We start from the raw sequence: 19,219 nt of genomic DNA on the forward strand, positions 1-19,219 counted from the left end.
TAAGTGATCGAAGGGCTTGGAATACAATATTCCGGAGGTCAGTGGAGCTAGGATTAAAACCAAGAATCACCTACCCAGCAAAACTGAGTATCATGCTCCAAGGCAAAATATGGATTTTCAATAAAATAGAGGACTTTCAAGCTTTCTCAGTGAAAAGGCCAGAGCTGAATAGAAAATTTGACTGTCAAACACAAGAATCAAGAGAAGCATGAAAAGGTAATCAAGAAAAAGAACAAGAAAAAGAAATTGCAAGGGACTTACTAAAGTTGAACTGTTTTGTTCACATTCCTACATGGAAAGATGATGTGTATGATTCATGAGACCTCAGTGTTAGGGTAGCTGAAGGGAATATGCATATATATATATATGTGTGTGTGAGTGTGTGTGTATGTGTGTGTGTATGTGTGTGTATATGTATGTATATATGTATGTGTATATATATGTGTATATGTATGTGTATATATGTGTATATATATGTATAGACAGAGGGCACAGGGTGAGTTGAATATGAAGGGATGATATCTAAAAAAATCAAATTAAGGGATAGGAGAGGAATATATTGAGAGAGGGAGAAAGGGAGAGATAGATTAGGGTAAATTATCTCACATAAAAGTGGCAAGAAAAAGCAGTTCTGTAGGAAGTGAAGAGGAGGCAGGTGAGGGGGAAGGAGTGAATCTTGCTCTCTTCAGATTTGACCTAAGGAGGGAATACCATACACACTCAATTGGGTATCTTACCCCACAGGAAAGAAGGAGGAAGAAGAAAAAAAGGGGGGGATGACAGAAGGGAGGGCAGACAGGGGAGGAGGTAAAAACAAACACTTTCGAAAAGGGACAGGGTCAAGGGAGAAAATTCAATAAAGGGGGATGGGTTAGGAAGGAGCAAAACATAGTTAATCTTTCACAACATGAGTATTGTGGAAGGGTTATACATAATGATATGCATGTGGCCTATGTTGAATTGCTTGACTTCTTAGGGAGGGTGGGTGGGGAGGGAAGAGGGGACAGAATTTGGAACTCAAAGTTTTAAGAACAGATGTTCAAAAAGAACAACAACAACAAAAAGTTTTTGCATGAAACTAGGAAATAAGATACACAGGCAATGGGGTGTAGAAATTTATCTTGCCCTACAAGAGAAGTAGGGAAAGGGGGATGAGAGGGGAGTGGGGTGACAGATGGGAGGGCTGACTGCAGAATGGGCAACCAGAATATACGCCATCTTGGATTGGGAGGGAGGGTAGAAATGGGGAGAAAATTTGTAATTCAAGCTCTTGTGAAAATCAATGCTGAAAACTAAATATATTAAATAAATTAAATATAAAATGAAGAAAGGGAATATTCTGGCCAAAGTCTGTGTAAGAATGAGTTTGAAATAACCTAATAACCATGGATTAAGCATTTTTCAGGTTACAAATTGTATCTTTTGTGCTTTAAAAGTTCTACATCATACTCTTTAAATGTTTTAATGTTAAATTCATCTGTATTAATAATAAACATATTTTGATCATACAAAAAAAAGTGGGATGATAGAAGGGAGGGCAAATGGGGGAGGAGGTAATCAAAAACAAACACTTTTGAAAGAGGACAGGATCAAGGGAGAAAATTCAATAAAGGGGGATAGGTTAGGAAGGAGCAAAGTATAGTTAGTCTTTCACAACATGAGTATTGTGGAAGGGTTTTGCATAATGATACACATGTGGCCTATGTTGAATTGCTTGACTTCTTAGGGAGGGTGGGTAGGAAGGGAAGAGGGGAGAGAATTTGGACCTCAAAGTTTTAAAAACAGATATTCAAAAACAAAAAAAAAAGTTTTTGCATGCGACTAGAAAATAAGATACACAGGCAATGGGGCATAGAAATTTATCTAGCCCTACAAGAAAGGAAGGGAAAAGGGGATGGGAGGGGAGTAGGGTGATTGAAAATCAATGTTGAAAACTAAATATATTAAATAAATAAAAAAATTTTATAATAAATTCTGAAAGTTACTTTTGAAAAAAAAAAGAAATGGGAGATACTCTCCTAGGAACACCCAGTGTGGTATGCACACATCAAAAAAGGTACTGGGCTCCATGAGCAAAGCAGAATTACAGTAGCTCAAAAGAAACGCGAGACACACAAATTTAGAGACATCTCTATTCCCAATGTTCTTATGGACTATTTGTGCCAAACCTGTGAGCCTTCTGAGCTTGTTTTGGTCTGATGAGCCACAGGTAGACCCGCTATACCTTGACCCTGACATAGTGATGTCATTTCGGTCCTTTTCAAGCACAAAGGACAACAACCAACCAGGTACTTAAAAATGTTCATTCCCTTCCTTTCCCATCTATTCTGGCCCTCACTCCACTCGCAGTGACTAAAATTTTTCTTTTAATGTTGCCAGCTTTCTGATGATGGATTTCTCCAAATTCAGCCAGTCTGGTCCTCACACAAAAGACACCTAGTCCTTCTCCAATCCTGACACTAAACCTTTTCCCACTTGGTAGAACCTGCTAGTATGTGTACTCTGCTGGCACAGCTGCTGAGTACCCATAGTCACTGCCAAGCCACAATGAGACTTCAGAGTAGTAGTGAAAGGGGGTGGAAAAGAGAATGAGTGGATGTGACTAAGATGAGAAATGTGATACAGGGAAAAAAAGGACAAGGGAGAACTAACAAATCTTAGTGAGGTCTCATTGGCAGAGTATCAAATGCTTATCTTAGCATAAAAGGGCTATGTTAGCATAGAGGAATCCCAAGGGTCCATTTGCTGTATTTTAGAGGGCTATGTTGCTTTAATATTCATACTAGGCTGTAGTTATATTATGCCTTTCTTACTAGATCAAAATATTGTAAAGAATATTATTATTGGGTTATTTAAAAATTAAAAAAAAGAACCCTGAGGTGGCCTGATGCAGTGGTCAGAATACTTACTAGCTTTGGAGTTAGAGTTCCCATCTCTCTTGTTTACAAGTTGTGTGAACATGGGGAGATCATTGAATGAGTGTGTTTCCCCATCTATAAAATACTGTAAAATCCCTTCCAGCTCATAGTTCTATGAAGTCAACAGGTTTGTTTTATCTTGAAGGCAACATTGATAGATGTTTGGCAGTTAACTTGAAAACTCTTAAAAATTCAGGAAACTGGTAAGAATTATGTTGTTCTTTGCTTCCCTTGGCTGAGAAGGAAGAGAGGAGGAACAGGGAAGAAGATGAAGTCAGGTGGGCTGTGTTAGCTCTATAATATTATTTATTAGCTTTTACATTAAAAGTTATACAATTTACTATTGCATGTCTCTATCATAGGATCATCAATCTAGGTAGGGCTAGAAGGAACCTTAGAGACATTTAGCCAAATAACTTTATTTAATAGATGAGAACTGGTAGTATTTTATCTAGTCAGGAAGACTTTATTGAATGTATTTCTGGTTATTAATGGGACTATAAAGCTGTGGGACCCTGGGCAAGTCACTTAACCCTGTTTGCCTCAGTTTTCTCATCTGCAAAATGAGCTAGAGAAGGAAATGACAAACTACTCCAGTATCTTTGTCAAGAAAATCTCAAAAAGGGGTCATAAAGAGTCACACATGACTGAAAAACAACAAAACCCCTAGGTTCTTAGAAAATTCCAAACTTGGATCATTGAAAAGCCTAATAGGCAGGATCTGTATTCACCACTCTCCTCCATTCTTTTGTTTATTTCTTTTTGGCAGAACCATTAATCATTAACAAAATGGAATTTTTTAAATTCCCTTACTAATTTGCTTAGAGGAGTGAGAATTCCTCAACCCCCTCCTACTTCCCTCCAGACTCCTTAGGGCCATGGTTCTTAACCTTGTTTGTGTCATGGATCCCTTCGCTGAACGTTTTTAAATGCATGAAATGAAATGCAAAGAAAATCAATTATACTGAAATAAAGATGTATTTTTCCCTTCCAATTTCACTCCCCCGCCCAAATCTATCCACAGATATGGACCCCAGGTGAAGAACCCCTGCGTTAGGACTCGATTTTTCTCACAGGTGAGAGGCCCTGCTCAGTCACTGGCTGAGAAAATGAAGTGGATGTAAATCTCTAGAAAATAGGCAAGAGGGCGGAAGGCTTCTTTACCTTTAAATCCAACACATAGTGACACCGTATTCAGCATGTAGGCTAAAATATGTATGTCTCAGTGTTCAATAAGAGTGTCATGCTGGTAAACTGAAACAGGAAGCAAAATTAGAAAGATAAGGAAGGGTATATTAGAGAGTGTATATATGCATGCATGTGTGCAGATAAATATATATAAAACCACACACATATATATATATACATATATATATATATATATATATACAATCATAACTATTATGTTACATATACATGGGGAGAGACACGGAGGAGGGTTGGGGAGAGAGAGAGAGAGAGAGAGAGAGTTGTGTAACAGTTTGTGCCTATATACGGATAAATATGTATATGCGATTTATAACTAAATATGTGTTATATATGTGTGTATGTGTATATATGTATGTATATATGTATATTTGGAGAGAGACAAAAAAAAAGACAGGCAGAAAGGGAGAAAGACAGAGACAGAGAGGGGGGAAGAGAGGGAAGTGAGAAAGAGACAGATTGAAAGACACAGAGACAGAAAGACACGGAAAGTTAGCCAGAGACAGAGAGGCAAAGATAGAGATGGGGGTGGGGGTGGGGGTGGGGGTGGGGGTGGGGGGCGGAGAAAGAGAAGTGAGAGAGACACCGAGACCGAGACAGAGAGGAAACCGATAGACACAGAGAGAGACGTGGAGAGATAGCCAGAGACAAAAAGACAGAGACAGAGAGGAAAAAAAAGATAGGGAGGGGGAAAGAGAGGGAAGTGAGACAGAGCCAGAGAAACAGAGATAGCCAGAGACAGAAAGACTGCGGGGAGGCTGGGGGGTGTCTGCTGGGGTGGGGGGCGGGGTTGCAGCCGGAGTTGTTTTCGTGTATTTTTCTTTTACTATCAGCTTGTCCTTAAACCTGGAGCTTCCTGTAGGATAACCATCCTTGCCCAGCCCTATTCTCCAGACACACTCAGTGCTATCGATTACTCTGCTGCAGTGCCTTGGCTCACACCCCGCTCCATTTGGAGGGAACGGGGACGAGAGGGGGGAGGGGGAGGGGAAAGAAGAAGGAAGGGAGGGAGGGACAGAGGGAGGGAGGAAGAGTGAGCCGGCAGCTGAGACAGCCCGAGCAGGAAACAGGAGACCGCGAGCGGCGGGGCGTGCGCTCTGCAGAAGCCGGTTCTAAAAACAGCCCTCTCCTAATAAAGCGATGGAGCGCCCGGCCTCTCGGTAATACTCGCGGGCCCCAGACCGTCAGCCCCGGCGGGCCGCCCCGAGAGCTCGGCCGCAGCTGACCGCAGAGGACAGCCACCCAGAGCCGCTCTTGCCCCTGCAGCAAGAAGGGGACTGCCCTGCCAGGTGCAGAAAGGAAGAGGTTGGCAGAGAGAAAGAGGGAGAGAAATCCTTCCTGCGGATGCCACAAGATGCCTCGGGTAGAAGTAGACATGAAACTGGACTTTAAAGATGTCTTGCTCAGACCTAAGCGAAGCAGCCTCAAAAGCCGAGCCGAGGTGGGCGCCGAGCCTAAAGCCGCGCGATGGTTGTGTGCTTTGAGTTCTATCTCTTTTCCTCTTCATGATACCTAACGTCAGAGTTCAGTAACATTGCTTTCCTTTCTGGGATCCCTGAGCTTAACGCTCTTATTTTCCCCTGACCAGATGTGGTCAAGGTCAGCTATTCCCTTGCCAGGGCAGGAGAATGCCTTTAGGGCAGAGAGAGAAAGAAGAGAGAGAATGGGGAGTTCTTATTTCCCAAGACCAGGGTAAGGGTGAGGTGGGGGGCGGGGTGAGAGTTGTAAGGCAAATGGAAGAGAAATTGAGAATGGCCCCGCCACAAGTGAGAAAAATAAGAATTATCAGGATGCCTTTGGACCGGACTTTTATGTGGTGTGTGTGTGTGTGTGTGTGTAAGGGATGGGATGGGGGACAGGAGGGAATGCTAAACCACCTTTGGGATTTTGCTGCTGTTCTCAATATTGAAGGCTGCTGTTGACTTTACACTTGTGAGTCCCTGGAGTTTTCTGACTTTGGAAATGCCTTTGAGAAGGAGCTCCAAATACAGTTTGATTGCCTGTGGAGCTGGTGGGCCTGGTAGGGGGCTCTTTTTCTTTCTGGGGGTAGGGGGTTGGGGAGGTGCATTTCCATGCTAAATATAACATCAAGGAATTGGGTAAGCCTGCTATTCCAGCCAGAAGCCTAAAAGTGGGAGAAAAATGTTGGTGGGGGGGAAGATCTGAGTAGGTGGTTGTGCTTTTTGACATTTCTTCTTGGGTTAGAATGAAGGCCTTCCGAGCAGGTGGCACCCTGCATTGTAAATGGGATAAAGGGGAAATAAGTTGAAGGAGGTGGAGGGTTGGCATGGTAGCCTGGCTGGGGGAGGGGAGACGTCAAGGAATAGACAGGTTAAATTATTCTTTTTGTATAATGGTGGTGGCACAGCCTTGTCTTGGTGACAATAGTAGCTTAGGAAATTGGACACCATCACTGTGACTAGAAACATAGCAGTAAACAGAGCAAGCCAGAGCCAAGTCACTGCTGCTTCACAGTTTCAAAACCAGAAACCTGAAGACCTGAGGCAAGGACACATACCTGTCTACCCTGTTGTCTGGGGCTTAGCATGACTTGGTGGTACCTGGTACTGCCCTCCGGGGAGTCTTATCCTAGCTGAATCGGGGCAGCTTTGTGCTTTTGCCCATGAATGAGAAGTAAAGTCACCTTTGTGGAGTAGCAGGGCTAGCTGGTTCGCTGGGGTGCGGTGCAGTGTGGTACAGGAAGGGGCTGGTCTAGAATTAACTCTCACCGCTCTAGCTGGCAGGAGCTCAGTGCCTTTCCTTCCTGGTACCTTTCCATAGAGCCAGGGATGGAAAAGACTTTGGTGAGATAAGCAGGGCTAGCAGTGGCTTGCACAATAGGACTTCAGGGGCCCAGGGAAATTTCCCTCTTCCCCTTCTGTACTCCCCCCAGGTCCTTTAGAAGCCTCATCCACCTACTGGCTGAGGCCTTACATTCCTTTAAGGGACAGAATCTTTTGCATTTTGAAATTAGGGATCAGGGTCAAAGTGAACACATAGATAGGAGAGGTAATGCCATACCTCTGGAAGATCATTCATCCTTTATTCAGGAGCCGGTTACATGCAAATATTAGGGTGAAAATAACCAAAGGCAGATATTTTACTGGATAGTAGGGAAAAGGAGAGGGTGTTGGGGGCACGGGGCACTGGGCACTGAAGGTGGCCCTGAGGGATATTAGGAGGAAACTAAAGAAAAACAGTTTATTGCACAATAAACTTGCTGGGAGCTAGCCCTGATGATGGGACAGGAGGCATTGTGACAGAGGACAAGGCAGAGGGAACAGAGAATCATCTGGTTTGGTCAGGCACTCAGGCTTCTGGCTGGCTGGGGCCCCTGGGGAAATAGTTTGTAGCAAATTCCAAGTTTGATTGCTAGAATAAAACAGGTGTTGCCTGTCCACAAAACCCCAAACATAGCAAATGTCTGGACCTCTTAGTGCCTAGACAAGTCTGGTGTTTGCTTATTTCCCTTCCTACCTTTGACTTTTCCTTGGTCTCCTAACAAGAATATTACTGAGACATCAATATAGCTGAATCACAGAATTCAGAACTGGGAAGGACCAGCGGCCTCTAGCTGAAACATCCTTGATGGGAGGCCTCTAGTAAAGATCACAGGATCATAGAAGGGACCTTAGAGAACATTTAACCGAACCATCTCACATTTTACTGATGGGGAAACTGAGGCTCACAGAGGTTAGATGACTTGTCCAAGGTCACACAGATGGTAAGTAGCTGAGCAAAAATTTGAACTCATTCCTTCTGGATCCAAATCCCATCCTTCTCAGTCCCTTTTCCACCAGGTAGAAATGGCTACTTCCTAAGGCGGCCCATTTCATTTTTGGAAGGTATTTATGGTAAGGAAGTTTTTCCTTCTGTTAAGCCTAAATTTTCCTCTTCGCATCAAAAAATTAGATCGATAAAGCATTTATTAAGTGCTTACTGAGTGCCAGCCATTTTGCTCAGTGTTGGGAATACAAATATCCAATGAAAGTCCCAAACCCCAAGAGGGTTCTTACTCTCATGGAACATACATTCTAATAGAGGAAGACAAAAACATAAGGGAGAGCTGGGTAGGGAGGAGGGGAAGCCTTTTGGAGGGTGAGTTGGAGGGTAAGAAAGTGAAAAGAGCTACATGACTGAGCCCACCTCAGGAAATGGTGATCCCAGCCTGGAACTCACCAGCCTGGATTACAGACCTCGGGCTAGGAGCTGGAAAGGGACCATAGAGATAATTTAGTCCAAGCCCCTCATTTTACAGGTGAGGAAACAAGGAAGTTAAGTGACTCAAGGTCACAAAGCTAGTAGGTGGCAGACACTTGGCTCCTAGTTCCATCTTCTGGGATAAGACAAGAAACCTTCTTAACTCTACATGTATCCAGATGCTGCTGTACCTCAGAGTGAGGGTGTATCCATTGCATTCATGTCCAGGGTTCTTTTTAAATTTTAAAATCTATGCTACATTTCTGACCTCAATCCTCCTTACTTTCCATCTGGTCTTTGGAGTAGCAAGGTGATACTAAAGTATCATTCCTGGTGTAATTTAGGAAATCTAGGATTCCATGAGGTGTTGAAACAAACTGACCAGTCCTCTTGCCCCAGAGTAGCCTGGGGGTGAGAGTGCTGTCTTCCAATGGGTAACAGACCTGGGTGTCTCATCGTAATTATTCCTGGCCTAAAGACCTCAGGGAGACCAGATGACAGTCCTTTGGAGGATTTCATTTTCACCCCAGCACTGGCCTAGGGTTGCTCCCTGTTTAACTAGTGCATTTAAATTCTCCATGTGGGGTGTTACACTAGATGGCACATAAGGTCCTTTCGTGTTCTAAATCTATGATCCTATAATCTGTGCTGGGATAGATTTCAGCAAGCTAGAGTGCTCTGATAGCAACAACAGCAGCTAATGTTTATATAATGCTTTCCATGTGCCAGGCATTGGGCAAATGTTTTTACAATTATCATTTCACTTGATCCTCCTCACAGCCCTATGAGATAGGTGCTATTATTATGCGTGTTTTACAGGTGAGGAAACTGAGGCAAACAGAAGTTAGGTGATTTGCCTAGTGTCACACAGCTCCTAGGTGTCTGAGGTTGGATTTGAAGTCAAGACTTCCTGACTCCAAGCCCAGTGCTCTGTCTATTAGGCTACCTTGCTATCAGGCAGAGGCAGGGGTGTGCTGGGTTGTTAAACTTAGTTCTTAAATTTTCATTGGTAACACACAAAAATGTTAATAATCCAGATTAAAGGGAAAAGTGTGTCTTGCCTACATCTGTTTTCGACAAGAGGGTTGTTGAAAACGTTTACCAGCACACTACCAGATGACCTGTCTGATGTTCTTAGCGTCCTGATCTATGTCATGAGAGCTGGACCGTGGGGCTGGCTGCATCTCTAAGATCCGGTGATATTTCAGTCTTCTAGTTGGGCCTCAGCATTGCCAGAGACTCCCTCTGAATCTTGAGCACTAAGGGTGATAACTCCCTGGGGGTCTCTCAGGACTGCTAGTGTCACTTAACCTCTACTCTCCTCGGCCAGGATCTCATTCAAATACCTGGGTTGGTTGGGATCTCCACAGACCTGCCTTGGAACGGGGCCTAGAGCTACGTGAATGAACATTGATCTCCTCAGTGACCTTAAGGCAGGGAGTTGCTTAATTGATGTTCTTGCTTCAGGGGCCTAAATCAGGCTTAGCAGTTGGAATGTGGAGCATGGGGGTAGGAGCCTTGTGGGCCTGCTTCAACCAGCCAGCGGCCAACCTCTTCACATTAAATGTCAGCATCCTTTCTTAAATGCTGCTGATGTTTTAGAAGTATATTCTTTCATTGTTCATCTCTGTGTAGTAAACTAGTGATAATAATACTAATAATAGTATGTATACACTGCTTTGAGGTTTGCAAAGTACTTTACCGATATGATCTCTTTTATCTTCACAATAGCCCTGGGAGATGGGTGGTCTTATTATTCCCATTCTACATATGAGGAAACTGGGGTGCAGAGAGGTTAAGCGACTGGCCCAGGGTCACACAGCTAGTAAGTACCTAAGGCCGCATTTGAACTCAGGTCCTCCTGCTTCCAAATACAGCACTCTATTCACATTTATAAATGGCTTGAATATTGCAAGACACTATTAATAATCTCATTTGATCCTTATCGCTAACTACCTAACAAGGCATGTACTACATGTATTATTATCCCAAATATTATGAAAGAATAAACTGAGGTTGAGAAAGATTAAGTGCCCTACCCAGGGTTACATGGCTACTAAGTGTGGAAGGCCAGATTTGGGACAGCTAAGTGGCACAGTGGAAAGATTGCCTGGTCCGGAGTCAAGAAGACTCATCTTCCTGAGTTTAAATCTAGCCTCAGATACTTACTAGCTGTGTGACCCTGGGCAAGTCACTTAACCCTTTTTGCCTCAGTTTCCTCATCTGTAAAATGAGCTGGAGAAGGAGATGACAAAGCACTTTAATATCTTTGTCAAGAAAACCTCCAATGCGGTCATGAAAAGTCAGACACCCACTGAACAACAACAAATGACAAGCGCCTAAGGCCAGATATGAACTCAGGTCATCCTACTTCTAAGTCTGGTAACCTAGCCATTATACTGTTTAGAGGGAGATTAATCACACATGTCCAGATTCTTGGTAAACATATAATGGAACAATTCCCCAAGAAGCAAAGAATTCATTTTATATAAAGGTCTGGGAATTACCAGGGCTTGTTGTATTTTCCATGCCTAGTTCCAGTTTTCATATGTTGCTAATAGCTCTTGGATTGCCAGAGTGAAACCTCCTGTGAGATCACTAGAGTGCACAGCATGAATTGAACTATATGCATCTTGAAAGTATAACTGCAAATTTAGTTTTTGAAACCAAATGGTAGACCCATTCTCTGCATGGGTTATGGCTTACTTGCTTATTAGCTGTACCTCAAAAATTGTCTCCTTATGGAAGTAGGACCAAGACTGAAGAGGGAGAAGATGAGCTGTCACATGATTATACAATTATGGCGTCTTATTTCTCTTCATTGATTGTTTGCTGTTTTTAACCCATGGCATTATTCATTCTGAAAGGAATGAGCTTGATGTGGAGAAACCAGGCAGGTGGTTAGAATGGACACTATTTAAAAATCTTTTCATCCTAATGATAAGAATTCATGTGGCTAGACTGGCCACCTACATAAGTGGATCTCTCTTTTCCCTGAACATATTTTGTTTATAGAAATAGGTATGCAGCTACTACTCTCAACATTCATTAAGGGATTATTGGTCTGAGATAGTCCACAACTTTTTCTGTCTGGGGGCTGATCTCGAAACATGAAATCATCTTCAGATGAAGGGGAGAGGTCAAGGGAAAGGACAGAAAGCCTCTAAATATTCGTTGCTAAAAATGAATATTCTTACTCATCAACTGAGGTATGGGAAACTAAACAAATTATAGTATATGAATGTAATGGAATAGTATTGTGCCATAAGAAATGATGAAGGATGTGGTTTCAAAAAATTGTGGGAGGACTTAGATGAATTGATGCACAGTGAAATGAGCAGAACCAGAAGAAAAATTTACACAGTAACAGCAAAAATGTAAAATAATGAAAGATCCACCACAATTCCGGAGGACTCATGATGAAAAATGCTATTTACCTCCAGATAGAGAATTTCTAGACTTAGAGCATAGATTGAAGCATATTCTTTTATCTTTTCTTTTTCGGGAACATGGCTCATGTGGAAATATGTTTTGCATGACTTTATATGTGTAATAGGTATTGTATTTCTTGTCTTTTCAATGGATGTAGGAGGGTATGAAGGGAAGGAGATAATTTGGAAGTGAAAATAAAAATAAAATTGAATTAAAAATTAAAAATAAAAGAAAAAGAATGCTCATGGTCATTAAGAGCTACAGGGTTAGTATAGACCTAGTTCCAAGCCATTATAAAAGCAGTAGAACCACCCCTATATTTGTTCTACCATTTCACCCTTGGTATCTTCAGCATGGTATCTAGGTGCCATTTGAAAAGAGCTGCAAATGTTTAATTTTTATCTAGGAATCGTGGGTTGGCCAGCTGTATGTTGTTTTGTGAGTGTTTGGGTGCTGGTAAATATTTAACAACTGGCTTTCCAAAAAACAAAACAAAGCAACAAAAAGCCTGTGCTTAGCTGAAACACCAAAATTTAATCCATATTATAAATATTTTCTCCATTTCTTAAGTCTATACAGTCAATAAAAACGCAATCAAGCCCTGATTGGTAGCATTTGCCTGCCAAGGTATAAATGTTCTCACTGAAAATTTAATAGTTTGCCCTTCTGAGCAGGTCTGAGATGGCTCCAGCGTACTGTTGGGTTGACTCCAACTCAGTACTCTTGGTGAGGCCACTACTGTGTTGATCATACTGGCGGTTCCAGCAGTTCCCTAATCAAGTGACCTCAGAATGCTACCAATAGAAGTAATGTCCCTCCTTTTTAGCACCTTGAAATCCAGGGGAGTGAATATAAATAACTAGCAAAGAGGTTGGCAGGGAGAATTTTAGTGCAGAATGGTTTGGGCAATCTACAGAGTGGCAAGGGCAACAGGTGAGCTTTCAGAGGTGGAATGAAGAACACAAAGTAGAAACTAAGCCTTGATTTGGGAAGTTAGCAAGAGAAGGGCCTAATAGCAAAAGGCCTTAATACCTCTGATTGGGAGCTTTGTTTTGTGACAGAACATTGTTTTTGGTCTGTATGAGCCTTGCAAGGAAATAATTGTGACAGACTCACCAAACAGAGAAGATTTTAGCATTTAACTTGGATGTGATCTTTTGCCTTTTGTCCTTGGTGGTATACAAAGAACACACTTTATTACTCTGTGGAAAACCAATCTCCTAACACCAGAATGGATTCACTGAGCCATGTTCTTCATTTATGTTCTGCCCACACCATCTGTCCCAACCCCATCTCCACTAAATCCCTTATGCTCTGAACCAACCACATGGGAAAGCCCAAAGAGGACATGGAGAACTCACTTGACTTTTCATTTTTCCCAATAGGTAGATCTTAGACGCAGCTTCACATTTCGCCACTCCAAGCAGACCTACTCAGGGATCCCTATCATTGTGTCCAATATGGATACGGTTGGTACATTCGAGATGGCAGTGGTGATGACTCAGGTAATTGGTTGGGGGAGGAAAGATCTTTTTCTTTCTCCTCTGCAGTTGGGAACTGGAAAGTTGCCCTCTGGGTGTTTGCAGATTGAGATGAGTTCCTACAAGTGCTTGATCAGCCAGCTGTGGATGCAGCAATGATGAGAGGAGAAAAAAAAGGATTTAGCTTATTTCATTTGGAGAAATAGAGCAGTCCCATTAGCCATGATGGTTCTTTTGCTCAACTCCTCATCAGAAACTTTAGTGAGATCAACTCTTCACTCACTGCAATCAAATAAAAATAAAGATGATACATTCAATGGGGAACCATAGATCAGCATGCCTTTTTCCCTCCCCATGTCTCAGAAAAAACCTAGTTTAGGGAGCTTGAAGTATTAAGAAGCTAAATTGCCTGGTTCATTCTAGAGACAAGAGTTATGTCAAAATTTAAAGCCTGGGCTTTTTAGTTTCGCTTTAAATAAATATATCTTTAAAAAAATGATTTTGATTGTGCTACAAAATTTTCTCTTCTGGTCTTGTGATTTTTCCCCCCTTTTTATCTTGAACTTGAAATATCAGCTGAAAAACAGACTTGCCACCCCACCCTACCCTCTTCCAGGAGATGCCTCTCCCATTCAACTTTAGTTACCATCATCCTGAATTAGAACAATTACGCACCCCTTGAAAAACTTGTCTTTTGTTTCTTTGTCTTCGTACTGCACAACGTGGTGCTTTGCACATAGTAGGCCCTTAATTAATGCTCCCTTGAGAGTTATGATGTTGCATGTGATGATTGTGAATCTATTTTGGTGGCCAAAGCGAAAAGGGGGAAAAGAAAAATCTTTGGCTGAAAAAAAGGGTGTTTCTCATGAAGGTAGTTAATTTAGTCACAGGAATTACTGAGACTTACCCTTATGGTGAAAATTATTTTGAGCAATGTTCATACTTAGCAAATGGAACCATATCATAAAAATCACATGCGACCTTAGAAGTCATTGAACGTAACCTTCTACCCAATGTCCTGGATAGCTAATCATCCAACTCATAATTTAATACCACCAGTAACAGGGTATTCTTATTGTCTTATAAAGTCAAGTCAACAAGCATCTATTAAGCACCCCCTATGTGCCAGGAAGGTTGCTTAGCTTTGGGGATACAAAGAAGAGCAGAAAACAATCCCTATTCTCAAAGAGCTTCTTGAAGTCCTTTAATGCTTCAAGTTTTTCACAACAAACAAGTGAGGTAAATAATCCAAGCATCATCCTCATCATTAGTATTCTTAATAGCTAACATTTACATAGCACTTCTTATGTGCTAGGCACTTTTCAGTTAGTATTTCATTTGATCCTCACAACAGCCCTGGGAGGTAAGTGCTGTTATAATCCCCATTTTACATTTGAGGAAGCTAAGGCTGACAGAATTTGAGTGACTTGCCCAGGGACACACAACTAGTAATTATCTGAAGCTGGATTTGAACTCGGGTCTTCTTGCCTGTGCTTGGTGCACTGTTCACTTCTCCACCTAGGTTATCATTCCTATTTTACAGACGAGGAAGTGGCCCATTCCAATTTTAGACATATCATTGATAGAGTGGTCTTCCCTACATTGACTTGAAATCTGACTCCATATAGCTTCTTCCCATTGGTCTTGATTTTCCCTATCAAAGTCTCAATGACCAAGTCTAATCTACCTTACATGTTACAATCCTTCAAATCTTTGAAGAGTTCCCCTAAGTCTTCTCTTCTCTGGGTTAGCTCATTCCTTCAAACAACTCCCATATGACCTAAGTTCAGGTCCTTCCACCATCTTGGTTGTTTTCCATCTGCATATTCTCACGTGTCTCTTAAAATGTGACATCTTAAGCTCTGAACTCAATACAACAGATGTGGTCGGTATAGAGCACAGTGTAACTCTTCCTTCCGTTATTTTGGATTTTATGATCTATTAATGAAACTTAAGATTGTGCGTGCTTTGCTTGGGCACCGTGCTACATGGTTGACTCATGTTGAATTTCTAGTCAATGAAAACCCATGTCTTTCCCTCAATCTACTCTCTCGTCAGGTCTTCCGTATCCTATGCTTGTGCAGTGAAGTTTGGAACCCGAATGCAGGATTGCGTACTCTAATACTCCAACAAATATATAACCTAATGAGGATTTTCCTTAAGCTCAGATTTCACTCAGCTCCGGTGGTTTCCTATTTTCTTGAGGATAAAATACAAGCTCTCTTTAGCTTTTAGAGTCTTACACAATTTGACCCCGATCTATTTTCCAGCTTCGTTGGATGTTATTTCCCCTCTCACACTCTGTGGCTCAGTCAAACTGGCCTTCTCTCTCTTCCTCACACAGGACAGTCCATCTCCCTTATCTGCATCTCTGTATCTGTATTAGACATCCCTACTGCCTTGATTGTACTTCCTCTACTTACCTTTCCTTGAGATGCAGCAAACAACCTTTTATCTAACTACATTGTAGACATTTGCATTTATTCACTTTATATTTGTGATGTTTATGTTTACATATGTAGTTTCTATAAGCTCCTTACAAGCAGGGAGTTTCATTCCTTCCTAGTACCTAGCACAGTGCCTACATAGGTGCCTAATAAATACTTGATTGTTATTAATTTCATCGATGTGCCTGTGCCCTCCAGCAATGCAAATTATAACCCATCCAATGTAATCCTTATCCACATCCTCCAATTAATTCACCACTGGGGCTCCACCTGTTGTTCTGGGGGACTTTCTTCCGATCGATCTCTTGACATTGTGTGACTGCCAATGGAGCAAGTAGACTCTCTTTTGGTTATCCCTCATTCTTAAGATGTGAACTGGCTACCTCTTTTTGGGGTGGGGCAGGGGTCATACATTTCTTCTGATTATGTCCTTTACTCCATATCAGCCAATGTAATACTTTTTGGGGGGGGAGGGTAATATGTTGCAGCCTGCTTACACCAACCTTGTGTGCCTCCATCTTCTTTTGATCTTCAGTTTCAGTTCTCAAAGATGGAAGTATTCTCCATCTTGGTCAATTCAATTTGTGCCAGGAACTGTGCTAAGGCTAAGGATACAAAAAGAGGCAAAATACAGTCCCTGCCTTTGAGGAGCTTACAATCTAATCATGTAGCCATGCAAAACCACTGGAAGAATATCAATACTGAAAAGATGGGCCTTTATTCTTGGGATGCCATTGGAGTTCTCCCCTCTTTTATGTACCTCTATGCCTCAAAATTGTCACCTCCAGGATAGACCTCTTTTTTGTGTATTTAATCTGTTGCAGTTGTTCTTTTCCACCTTTGTTTTCTTTGATGCTTTTTCTACTTTCTAAGGCCTCCTGGTCTGTACAGAGCTCTCACCATCACACCACACTGCCTCAGTACTCAACTATTCCGGGTTAGGTTAGGTACAAGGAAGAGCTTCTTGAGAACTAGCATTGGAATCAGGTACCAGAGAAAAAACTGCTAATGCTTTGTCTTAATACAGCCCTGCCTGGACCATGGACTTTATTTAGGAACACAATTAAAAGTTCCCTTGACAGGGATGATTCTTTTAGCCATTTACAGTGGTGATGTAGAGTTCTGAGTAGGGTATACAAAATATCTGAGGACTCTCTCGCCCCACTCATGGCAAGTCCTTATCAGCCTAGTTATAGATGCTAATCTCATGGCAGGTGCTTTCCAATCTGGACAAAATTGCAAGCATGATTTTGTGAGTGTCATTACTTACCCAGACACCTTAGCCATTACCTCCTGGGAACATATTCAAAGCAAGGTGCATGTGAGTGTCAGGAAAATGGATACTTTGAGGTTGTAAGATAATAACTGCCATATGGATGGAAGGAAAATGGGCTGACTTGGCTTCTAACCCTAATGATGTTGTTTTGTTTCCCAGCATGCCCTGTTCACAGCAATTCACAAGCATTACACCCTGGAGGACTGGAAGCTGTTTGCCACAAATCACCCAGAATGCCTGGAGGTATGATCACATCATGATTATTGATCATTTGACTTATGTCAAGGAATATATATGTTATATTGGGAAGAAAAAGCCTCTTGGATTTTCAAGGATATTTAGATTAGAAAGAGACAAGCATTGTATTTTAGATCTTGTATGGGATATTTTTTATACAGAAAGCTGGCTCAAGTGGAGTGTCATGTAATTCTAAGGACTTAGGTTAGATGACTTCTGGCATCTCACTTCTGGGATTCTGGGACTTAGTTCTATGATTATGATCCTGTCTCTAAGAGGTCCTCCAGTGGTAGACTCAATTAAGCAGTTGGACAGCGCTGCCTCCTGGGAGAGTGAAGACCTAAAAATAGAAGAAGCCAGATTGATTTTTTAAAAGGGATGGGGGAGAGCAAAGGAAGATAGGCATACGTATTGTCTAGGCAACTGACAAGATCCAAACTAAGGAAAATCTGGTAGGGGCCACTGTGTTCTATTGCTAAGATGGGGATGTCAAGAAATTAAGAGAGAATTAAAAAGAGAACAACCTAAAAGAAGGAAGCAGTGAAGCATAGTGGAGAGAACACGGCTTCTAAAATCAGAGGATCTGGGTTCAAATCCTGCTTTTGACACTTATCTCATACCCGTGTAAGCATGAGTGTGTTACTTTGCTTCCTTGGGCCTCGGTTTAATCAACTGTACAATGAGAGGATTGGACTAGATTGTCTCTGGGGTCCATTCCAGCTCTAGATCTATGTTCCTGTCATTGATCCTATGAATGTTTACTGTCCTAAGGACTGGGATCCAAAGATAGGCTGTCATCGAAAGAGGAAACTACTTTCAGGTGTCTTCTGATCCCATATGGAATCACCAGCAAACTGTTCAAACAATTATTTTTTAATAGATTAAAGTGATTAATATAGAGTTTTGTGTGACAGAGAAAACTCCTTACCTTTTTTCCCCCTCCATAATTCTATTTTGAGAGCCAGCATGTTATAGCAGAAAGAACGCTGGACTTTACTGGTATAGTAGATAGCTTCCTGAGTTCAAATCTGGCCTCGGACACTTACTAGCTGTTTAACCATGAGCAAGTCACTTAGTAACCATGTTTGTAAAAATGAGCTGGAGAAGGCAATGGCAAACCACTCCAGTATCTCTGCCAAGAAAATCCCGAGTGGGGTCATGAAGAGTTGAACATGATTGAACAATAACAAAATTTGTAATAATACCTGTAATATCTACCTCCCAAGGTAGTTGTGGATAATGTATGTAAAGTGATTTGTACATATTAAATTGCTATAAAGATTTGGAAAAATAAAAATGACTCGAGCAGACAAAGAGAAACTGGCAGGGATGAGTATCAGAAAGGGAATTAATATGTGGCAGTATTAGAACAGAGACAATGGGGATAAAAGTCAGATGGGACTGAGTCACCTTAAGGAATTCAGTTATGTACAATAGAATGTACTTGAGTTTCTTACAGAAAATATCTTTGCTTTCCCTTGGGCCATTAACAGTTTTGAATGGAATGGCTGTGGAATATGATCTCCGTTTCTAGCCTGAAACTCCAAGGTGACTCCAATCTTAATATAACTTCTGAATATAAAAGCAGCAACTAGTCATACCTTTCAACAAAGAAAAAGCAAACATGATGGAAAAGAAAGGCAGACAGGGCCAGCTCTGCTTCTTCCTTCTTCCTTCTTCCTTCTTCCTTCTTCCTTCCTAAGGGCTTTTGGCAGTGGTTTCTGAGGCAATGCTAACAGAAAATTCATCATAGGCCACATTAGAGATGCTCTCCATAGGACTAAAAGAGGTTACCCTGTGACTGCCATGTTCTGTCACGTCACTCTGATTGCTGCTGTTGAGGCCATGAGTAGTTCTTTGTTACCTGAGCCGGTACATTAATTATGTCTGGATTCTGATTAATGAGAAGATGGTTCTCCAAGATAAAAGATTTCTGTGACTCTAGCTCGGTGACTGAGCAGCTGATATTTTATTTTCATTTTACAACTTGCAAGTGAATGATGGCTATTTCTCCTTTGTTCC

The 19,219-nt window shown here is 41.7% G+C and overlaps 1 protein-coding gene across 4 annotated transcripts in view; it reads left to right on the top strand.

Annotated features, from left to right (window-relative positions):
* The first annotated feature begins 5,135 nt into the window (after window positions 1-5,135).
* GMPR (guanosine monophosphate reductase) overlaps window positions 5,136-19,219 on the top strand; it is an 86,197-nt gene continuing 72,113 nt past the window's right edge. The window contains exons 1-3 of one of the 4 annotated variants that reach the window (XM_036759727.1): window positions 5,136-5,565; window positions 13,142-13,261; window positions 17,120-17,203. In XM_036759727.1, coding sequence (XP_036615622.1) covers window positions 5,479-5,565; window positions 13,142-13,261; window positions 17,120-17,203 — 291 coding nt within the window. In that variant the 5' untranslated portion in view covers window positions 5,136-5,478. The remainder of the gene's footprint in view (window positions 5,566-13,141; window positions 13,262-17,119; window positions 17,204-19,219) is intronic. The other 3 variants (XM_036759753.1, XM_036759745.1, XM_036759736.1) reach the window with 3 other exon arrangements.

Source organism: Trichosurus vulpecula, chromosome 1, assembly GCF_011100635.1.
Source record: "Trichosurus vulpecula isolate mTriVul1 chromosome 1, mTriVul1.pri, whole genome shotgun sequence".
Taxonomy (NCBI): Eukaryota; Metazoa; Chordata; class Mammalia; order Diprotodontia; family Phalangeridae; genus Trichosurus; species Trichosurus vulpecula.